This window comes from Panicum virgatum, chromosome 7N (genome assembly GCF_016808335.1).
Source record: "Panicum virgatum strain AP13 chromosome 7N, P.virgatum_v5, whole genome shotgun sequence".
NCBI classification, from domain to species: domain Eukaryota; kingdom Viridiplantae; phylum Streptophyta; class Magnoliopsida; order Poales; family Poaceae; genus Panicum; species Panicum virgatum.
Window position 1 is genome coordinate 21,251,265 of NC_053151.1, and position 10,367 is coordinate 21,261,631.

At 39.9% G+C, this 10,367-nt stretch overlaps 1 protein-coding gene across 1 annotated transcript; it reads right to left on the reverse strand.

Annotated features, from left to right (window-relative positions):
* Nucleotides 1-3,097: 3,097 nt before the first annotated feature.
* On the reverse strand, nt 3,098-9,057 carry LOC120683289 (nicotianamine aminotransferase 1-like). The gene is made up of 7 exons (XM_039965356.1): nt 8,727-9,057; nt 5,023-5,362; nt 4,470-4,682; nt 4,136-4,195; nt 3,723-3,878; nt 3,517-3,610; nt 3,098-3,406 (listed from the first exon to the last, which is right to left on the reverse strand). The coding sequence occupies exons 1-7, from the start codon at nt 9,014-9,016 to the stop codon at nt 3,279-3,281; spliced, it is 1,281 nt and encodes a 426-aa protein (XP_039821290.1). The 5' UTR covers nt 9,017-9,057; the 3' UTR covers nt 3,098-3,278.
* Between the last annotated feature and the right edge of the window lie 1,310 nt (nt 9,058-10,367).

Consider the following 10,367-nt stretch of genomic DNA (forward strand, 5'->3'; position numbering starts at 1 on the left):
CTTCCGCATCGCTTGGGTCAAAAGGGTTATCATCTACCCCAACCCGACTTATCCTCTTTCAATTCAGATAATTCATATATACGCAAATTCGCTCTCCAGAAGTCTTGTTGAAAGATGAGACAGAAGATTCTTTATCCATGGCAATGAATAGTAATGATGGAAAGATCCCTACAACGTCAACTAGTGCTAGTGCTTCAGTGCTTACTCCTCTTATTGCTTCTGAAAATTGTTTTACAGAGTGTACAGTGGCAGAAATTAATTCCGTTGCAAATCATTTTTGTTGCTTGGCTGATCATGAGAATAACAAGGAGGATAAGAAAACCTTGGCTTGCAATCCATTTATTGAGGGAGATGAGATGCGCAAAAGAACAAAAATAAGAAAAGTACGGCAAAGCCGAGTGTTTCAAGGAGGACAGGATGATGAGACCGCGGTTCATCAAATTATTTGTTCAAGGCTTAACAAAAATTATTCCAAGGATAAAAATTATTTCACTATGCAGCTTGGTTCATTCCCGTGTGACTTGAGGCAAATCAATATGAAGGAAGAACTTCTAGCTGGTACTACTACTATGCCGAGAAAGCTCATAATTATTGGCTGTAATTTCCGAAGGAAGATGGAAGAGAACAAGTCGAGGGAATATATTTGTGTTGGCTCGTTGCAAGTTAACATCATGGAGAAGCCACCAAATTGATGCATTGAGCTCATGGTTCCGAACGGAAAGTGAACTAATAACATTATCTAAGCACTAGCATTAGACTTGGTGCCGTATTATTTTAATATTTCTTACCGTGAGATCATTAGCAGGTTTGTGCTAGTAAGTTGTTTCTTTGGTCGGAGTCTAAACCTGATTGAGTCGGACCTGATTAGCTCAGATAGGAGTCAGGCAGGCCTGCGTGCCATATATGCCTAGGGACAACGCCCTGTGTAAGGGGACGATTTTTGTTTGGGTTTCTATCGAGGGTTTCCTCTGGAAAAGAAAGGATGGCAATTCCATCCATGGCGAATTGAAGGAACTGCCGCTGCCTATAACGGCCGAGAGTTGGATGCGATCAGCCATAGGGCTTGAGTGCGCATCTTTGATTCTGCTGGAGTCCCCTTGTTGGGGGCGCCACCTTCGGCCATCGACCGAAGGCCCGCGCGCAATTTGAATGCAACCACAAAGTCTCCTCCCGGCTCGGCAAGCCGAGCAGTCAAAGGGCTTCAAGCTTCAGGCGGAGACCGAGGCGCCTACAGTGAAGACCAGTTCGCCACAGGCGAAGACGAAGAGAAGCGAAGAGAGGCGAAGACCAGGGCGCCGACTGCGAAGTCGAAGACCCGAAGGGAAGGCGTCGGAGAGTAAGCGCTTTGAAAGCCGCGAATGGAATCTTGTAATGGGCCCAATGGGCTGTAATGGGCCCAATGGGCAGAAAAGGCTTGGATGTAATTTACCAAATGATGTAAAAATACAGTTGTACCCCGGGAATATTCCGGGAATATAGTTGTTAGGGGGCATTACGGTGTAATAACGGAGGGTGGTAGGTGAACCGTCACCTATAAATACCCGACCCCTGTACATTGATGGGACACATTGAATACAGAGAGAGAATCCAATTTACTGTGCGAAGCCTCATTTCTGGCTTGGAGTTGTTCACTTCGACTGGTGCGCTCTTTCTTCACTGTTGTAGTGTTCGTCTGTTCCGAAAGCACTCTCCACCAACACCCCTCTTCTGATTGAGGTCCTCTCTGGCCTTGGGTAGAAGAATCTGCTAGGGCTTGGGTTGTTGCCGTCTCGGCGGCAAAAACAAGTTCGTTTTTTCTAATATCTCCAAACTGTGAGTTAAATTCAGTCGTGTGTGTGCTGTGCTTCAGTATTCCTTTTGAGTTATCTGTTTTGGACTTGTTTATCACCGTGAAAATACAGCTACTCACTGTTATTGTGTCTAACCGTGAGATATTTGTTTTTGCTTGAACTGCTGCTGCTCATAGACCAATTTTCTTGCCAAGTACTGTTTATCAGTTCAGAAAAGGGTAGATTGCAAGAATAGGGAGCATCTTTTTATTTGTTACTTATTACTAGTTGTCAAACTCAGAGAAGAAAAAAAATATTGCTAAAATTCTACCGTGAAAGATCGGGCCGAATTATAGCATCACATAAGTGTGTGCTCCATCAGTAGTCGTTTCGTGTTATGATCCCTCCTGCCGAGAAGGGCGGAATGACTAGTTCCAACTAGATAGTATTAGTGTCGGTTCTTACGCGGAATCGGTGCTAATACTATTCAGTATCAATGCTGGTTCATGGTCTATGGCAGCCAATCTTAAAAAATTCGTAACTTTTGCATAAAAAGACAGATAGACACAAACTTAATGTGAAAATTGTAGCTCTTGACGACATGTACAAATTTGCAGTTTATAACTTTTTCAATTGAAGTCATTTAGATGTCTAAATATAGCGTACAAATAATTTCCCTCGATTTTTTGTCGGCGATTACTTTTTATAGGTTAGACATTTACTGGTTCATATTGAACTTATGATCACCAATTGCACGGCAAGGAATACTAAAGGGGATGTTGTTTAGGCAATGAAATAGGTTTGATTATGTAATGCATAAGTGATATGTAATGCATACATTTGTTATGTGATAAACAACTGTTGGATCGCATATTTACAGTGGGATATTTGAAAATTAACCAAAAAAAATCTTATGTATACATATGAAAAGTGTCTATATAAAAATTGCACGACGATGAAATAATCACATATGTAATGCATAAGTTTGTTTGTGTTGAAAAGATCACATATGGAATGTATAAGTTTGTTTTTGTTGAAGTAGTGAAAGATAGGAAGTTTTTATTGGATCATGAGACACAAATTTTTATGTTCAGCTTTTTTGGAGCTATGAGCACTTTCAAGATGATCATCCATCTGCCATTGGATTGATACTACCGGCTGGCTCAAGCCGACGGCTCAAAAATCATCATCCATGTGATATTCCAGTTGTCTATACAGTGCCTTTTTTTTGCTTGTGATTTATGATCTTATCACTAATCATCAAATCCCAGCCCTATGTTGATAGGATCTAGATGCTTGCACTTACATTTAACAATGTTAATAATAAGCATGCATAAAATAATAACATATTATTCAAAAGTACATATTCGTCTTCCTTATTGCATCTATCGTCAACTGTTTATGAATGCATTTGACAATCATCAAGTTCTTTGAAAAATTGAGCACGCCTTGCAAGTTTGTCTATTTTGAAATAGCGGTGATATTCAATTCATGTTCACATGCATTTGGTCATGCTTTCGTATTTTGTTTGGCATGCCTGAGGCAAAAAGACTTGAGCCTCTCCAGGGCATCATCAAGCAAGAGCAGATCCACCGCGAAGGTTATGCGGAGCCAGTTCTTCATCCGGAGTCCACTACCTGGCAGTACATTAAATTGCCACTTATATGATTAATTAAATGTCACTCTGATAACACATCAAGGCATAAAACAAGCTAGTTATTAATGTAATGAGATCCGCTTGTTTTACCGGGACATATCACCACAGACTCCTCGGTGGCCAACTTGCAGCAGAAGTCGATATCGTCATCTATGCCATCCAAATATGCAATGTCCAGCTTTACCTTGAGATACATCAAGCAACATATCAGCATGTGGTAATACCTACCAACGTTTGGACAAATGTAGATAGTTAAACGCCAGAAAAGGGGAGCGACTAATTGATTTCGTGCTGACCATGACTGACATAGCCCCCTCTGGTTTGTGGGAACAAGTGATGCAATCAATGTCCTGCAGTTTCCGGTAGCATAGCTCCGCTGCCCCCCTCATCAAGCCAATTGCCTTCGCAAAGAAAGATTTGTCTGTGATCGCAATAATTTGGGGTATGGCTCCCTGCTTAGAATCTGATGGTGTTAGTAATAGAGAACCATTACGGTGCATTTAAGCAGTATGAAGTATATCTAACTGTTAAATGGAAGAAAATAGATAGTCCATGTTCATTGGTACTTTTAAAGGTTCTGTAGTAATAATTGAAACCCATACAGTGGGCGATCAGAATAGAGTAATCTGGTGACAGATATATGCGCGCAGGGGGCAAGGAGAGCAACTACTACAAACGAATATTCTATCCAAGAATTCTAGGTACAAACCTGAATAGGTGCTGCAGGGTCTGCTGTGATGCCACGGTAGGTTACGATCGACTCAAAAACCTGCTCAAGAACATATATAGGTCATAAGTTTTTTCCTTGAGTAAGTCGAGTCTAAGCATCAGTGTGTTTCGAGATGAAATTAGCTAGGCACATTGTTTGTGTTTCTATAGTCTATACATCTATTAATAGTCATATATATGTATATATGGATATGAATAGCTTAGATTTCGAACAGATATCCTAAAGATATCTTGTTGCAATTGGGGAGAGTGCAGGTACATATGTTGTGAATATATTGATTTCAATGGTTGAGATTGACCAAGGCATGGCATACATTGTTCTTCCTGAGGACTCCTTTTGGGTCAGTCACTGCAATCCATCCGAATCGGTAACCGGGCACCATCCACCTCTTAGATATGCCTCCCAATGTCACCACAGGAACTGTCTCCCCAAAAACACCCATCGGAATGAACGGTTTGCTTCCAAAAACGAATTGAACCTCATCACTGATGACCATTATCCCCAGCTTCCTGGCAGTCTCCGCAATCTAAAAAGTTGAATATATAACACAGTTGAAACATACATTTGAATTAGTTACTTAACAACAGCAGATCGAGAACAAGAGATGCCGAAACGTCCCGCTGCCTAAGACCATAATGCGTCCATCAGAACAAGTTCGAGAAGCTCTCAGAGAAAAGAAAAAAAAAGAAAAGAGAAGTGACCAAATTTATAGACAACAAGGATCAGGATGCACAAGCCTTGCCCAGAGACGACCACTGCTTGCGAGTCGCGAGCCTTTCACTCAAGTTCAGAATAAACTATACTGCAACAAGTTAGCATGATTACTCTGTACTTAAAATGTAATTAATCATTATATATATACTGACCTTGGCCAAGTGCTCATAAGAGTATACGGACCCAGATGGGTTGTTAAGGCTTATAATAACCATGGCGACGGTGTTATCGTCGGCAAAGGCCTCTACGCCTTTGAGGTCTACCTCCCATTCCTTTTCTGGTAGAAGATCAAAATGCCGGAATTCAAGGCCATGAAAGGCTGCGTACACTTCGTACATGGGGTAACCCGGCCGCGGGAGCAGCACATTGGCGCCCGGCGTAGCAAGGACAGCCATCATGGTCTCGATGGCGTGATTGCATCCCGCGGTGAAGACAATGTCGCTTGGCGAGATATCATAGGGGAGATCCCGAGATAGGTACGAAGCCACGGCACTACATGCATGAGTGTAAGATAAGCAATTAGAGAAATTTTACGGTGCTTGAGAATCACAGTAGCCGTTCGTTTGTTGAAATCCAATGACTGAGAATGAAAGGTAATTATTGAAAGGTACTAAGTTGTGGGGCGTTGCCACGAAATTGTGGACGAGATACCATAAAATTGTGAGCCAGATATCACTTAACATAGCATTTTGAGGGGAGGTACCTAGGGTACCACCAAGTGCCTTTCAAGCACAATAACAAGTCTCAAGCAATTAACATAGACAAACTCTGATTATTAGTCACGTAAGAGAAGAGAAGATAAGATATCACGTTTATATGGCATTTTCACGCATGTGCAAGAGACGAACACATACATTTGGCCATTAGAAAGGGGTGTGATGCCTACCTACGTGTCTTGATCCGTTATTGCCAAATTTTGACACACATTAGGTTTAATTCTGTCAAACATTATTAACGTTTTCGCAATAATCTAACTATATTGTTGGATTTATTTCTGAAAAAGTACGATAGAATTTTGAATGGGGCCCAACAAGAGTAGAGTTGAGCGAATTGCCTGAACCTCACAAGTATGGCCGGGAGCAATGTAAAATTTGGCACTCCCATTTCTTTATAGGGTGTATGATGATTTGGAGAAGTTTCAAGAGGCGTACTTTGACAATTATATTCGATCTCTTATGATATATAGTATAAAAGATCAGAAAAATACTATTCTATGTATTGACACTTTTATAGACCAAACATGCACAAATTTGGACTAATTATTGTTACTCAAAATTTATAAAAAATTTAATTTTAAATCCTATACATCCTCAGAAAGAAATGTAACAAGTCTGTTAATTACGACCTTCAACTGTGTGGGTCTAGTATGATTTTCAACAATTAACTAGGAAATTGTTCACTTTTCAACATGGGCGTGAATTTAGAGTAGTTTTGGTGACATCGTGCTGACATGGGGGCAGGGCCTAGGAATGAATATATTTTGTATATTAAAAAATAATGAAATGACTTTAAAATTTCAGGAAATTTTTTTACTCATACTAGTATTAATTAATAGGGAAAAATCTACTTTTGAACTTTCAACTATCCATAAAGTCCAATTTTCATCCCTCATCTTCAAAACAGGACATGCTGCATCTCGAACTATCGAAACCGGACACAAAACATCCTTGAGCCCAATCTAGGGTGGTTTTGCTACAATGCAATTTTCGAATTTACAGGATGTCACACCTCTCTTAATTATACAGTGAAGAAAACTTAGTTAATTGGTAGCAAAAGAGACAAGAAATAAAAAATTAATTTGAATTGAAATTTTGAAATTTGATAGAATACAAATTTCATTGAAGTTTTATGGCAATTTAAACCCTTGTTAAAATTCATTAAAAATCATGATAAATAATCACTTTTAATAAAGTTTAATTAGGTATTTTGGTACGGTGGCCCATGTTCTTGAGCTTTGTTAAGGAATTAAAAAAATTTCAATAAAACTAGGATAGTTGAAGGTTGAGAAGTAGACTTTTCCCTCATCAGTGATCAAATCCGCTACTGTTACGTCAGACAAAAGCTGTGAGAGCACTCACGTGCCCCTCATGTACTATGGCAATCTCACATGGGACATCACATATTGATAAGTGGCTAGTTATCGACAGCATCTGGATCTGCTGTTTTGTTTGTCACTAACTAAAAATTACACTGGTCAGTGGTTGCTCGCTACTGCCTTGCTGGGACATATATGTAGAATGATTTATTTCTATTGTCCGTATGCGCGAGGTTCGTAGCATCTCATTTCACATGTCTGGTGTGGTTTCAGAATTATTCTAACTTTTATGATAAAAATATTATAGTTTCTGCAATCAAGGCCAGTTTTGTATATGTCGATTCTCGTGCCGCGTTCCTCGCTGGCATTCATGCAATATATATGTGTGTGTGCGCATATATTTACCATAATTCATGCAACTTAATGGTGTTCCCTTAGGGCACAAAACTTGTTTATGCTCCTGCTCATTTGGCCAAAATTTCTCAAAGGAATTTGCTTATTTAATTGCCCCTGTTTTTGTTCAACTAGGTTTGAAATATTATGAAATTATTTACAACACTTCGTTAGAATCTGTCCAAATTTGTTGAAATATACATATAGTTCAAATCTGGCCTAAAATGGACGACCAAACTTCGAAAAAAATGTTGACCAAATCCTATCTTGCTAGGCCCTTTGGGTTGTTGCTGTCACGCACCAAAATTATAATTTCTGGATTTTTCAGTGTTTAATTGATATATTTAAAGTGCATTTGGCTTTTCTATCCCTTTTTCTTATATATCCTGAAACTCTCTAAAAATACAAATAAAAATAGTATTCTCTGGAGTATTCTTAGCAGGATCAGCCTGCCAGCCGATCGAGCCATGGCCCACGGCGGCAACTTGCCTTTCTCGGAGGTGGCACCGCAGGGAGGTTTAGCTACGCCAGCCCACTGAGGACGAACTGAGATGACAGATGAGCATGGCGGGCGGGAGGAGGAAGGGAAAAGGCACACATGTGCACATAAGAGCATAGTTTAATGCTTTTTGTATTTCTTATCTATACACATAGAAAAGTTTTAATTCATAAATCTTGAAATTTATAACAGGGCAAAAGAGGGTTAGACAGCAGTTTTGTTTTCGGAAGGTATGCATCCAATGAGCAAAGTTGAGAAAACGAAGTGCAAATTGGCTTTTAAGCTCAAGTATGATAAACTGAGCAATTGTTCCAATAATTAAACTTGATCTGCAGCATAACACTTAAGTTTGTAATAAGTAATTATGAAAGGACAGCATATTTATTTATTTAAAAAACTTCTTAAGGAATAAATTACATATCAAAAATTTTGTTATGATAAGTCTGGCCTTGTTTGTGGAACACAAGGTTGTAGTAATTAGTTATAGTTCATTGTAACATTGAAAGGAACCAGGCGTTGTACCTTATCCTAACAGGGTGGTTCCATGGTGTGATATTGACGTCGTGGGTGTCATAAAACCTTAGTTTAAATTCTGTTATATATTTGTTTAGGTGCATGTAAATTTAGTGCGAAAGCACCATGGGTGCATGACTCTAGCTACTATGGTTTAAAATGCTATTGCGCATCTGTTTACATGTACGTGAAGTGATACTTTCTTAATTTTGAAAAAAGAATGTGAGTTTAATTGTTCCCTGTTCAGAAAGGGTCGGGAAAACTAAGCCTAACGCACCAACAGGATGCACCGAGAGAAACAATAAATCAATAAACGGTAGCAGAAAGAAAAACTACTAGGCGTAAATTAGGGGCAAATGATGAATAAGACAACAACACTACATGCGCGTTGCGGAGGACAAGCAAGCTTGATGTACCTGAACGCGTCCGTGCTGCCGGCAACCGGGGGGTAGCTGTTGTGCTTGCCGGAGCAGGCGGCAGCGACAATGGCGTCCTCAGTCGCGGCGGCCGTACGGAAGCACTCGAACGCCGAGGGGTCGCCGAAGCCAAGCGGCGCCATAGGCCTCGAGTCGTTCTTGTTGAGGCAGTCATAGATCCGGTACAGGAGCCAACGGATGCTATGTGCCCGGGCTACCTCCAGCGCCGGGTTCGTCGCTCCGAACCGCCATGCTACCTCGCCGCTGTAGCTGTCCATGGAATGCTCCATCTACAAAGCTGCGGGTGTGGAAATCCTTGTTGCTATGACTCGTTAGTTGAGCAACGGGAGGTTCAGGACAGACTTCATGGTCTTCCTTATTTATATGCCGATCTGCATCTTTGCTACTTCTTTATCTTATTGTTTTACGAATACTACCAAAATAGCATGTACATTTAAATGGCTAACAAAACTTCAATACCTACAACAAGAGGAAAAATGAGACCAAAGAGGGTGAAGACGTACCCTGGTGTTTTATTAAGTTGTTGAGGTCAGGACTCGATCAGGACTCAAACGCAAACTATTTAGATGTAACTTTAGTTATAGTTACTAGCTCATCAACCCGTGCATCCGCACAGGCTAGTAGAACAAAACAATACACTACACATTAGGAGAATGTTGTAAAAATATTATTATGTGTTCCTCATTTAAATAAGAGAAATTAAAATTCATAGCATTACTTATGACCACATATTTATGGGTTGGCATCAATGACACGTTCTATTGTTAATAAACACCGACAACATGCAGCTATGCTGTTTTTTCTGACAGTAGATAGATGACACGGAATTGTTAGGTATTCGAGAGGCAATTGGACATGTTACTTCATGCACTACAGCTATATTATAGCGGACATGTTGATAATACACCCTTTTTTTGTAATACGAATAGTAGATGTCAGCGAAATATCATTGGCATAAGAATTAACTTTATTTGTGTTTATAGTTGTAACAATCAACTATTGAAATACTCTATCCTTGGATACTAAACTTATAAACAATTAAAAGAGAAACACATTCTCGATGAGATTTAGGCAATGGTGCAGTACAATTGGCATTTTGATAATGTTACCCTGACCGGTCTGACCGGTTTACGTAACCGGTCTGGCCAGTTCGTCCAGATTGTCTAGCAAACCTCGGTATTTACTAATTTTGGGTGTCAACATATGCCCCCTTGTTTTTTGGTAGAGCTTGCGTACCAAGAAACATTTCTCAAGGTCCAAAACTGCACTGAAACAATGAGAAGCACCTGTGCACAAATCATATCTTGCTTTTAAGGGCGATATTGTATATCGGCCATATCATTTGATTCTGCTCAACATGTTGACTTCAGTTTGGCTTCGTGCCGCTGATACATCTTGTGTGAGTAAGACAAGCTTGAGTACACATTATCTCAGCTGTTAATTCTTGAAATACTAATTTGAAACATTCTCACACTTGTAAGTTGTTGTGGATGCATAAAACAACCAAATTGCTATTAAGTCAATTGGTCACTGCAATACCTAGCTTGGATGATGGCCAGATTACTCTTGGAACCCTCTTGTTTGTTTTCACCTTGTTTTCGATGCACCTTGGATTATGCA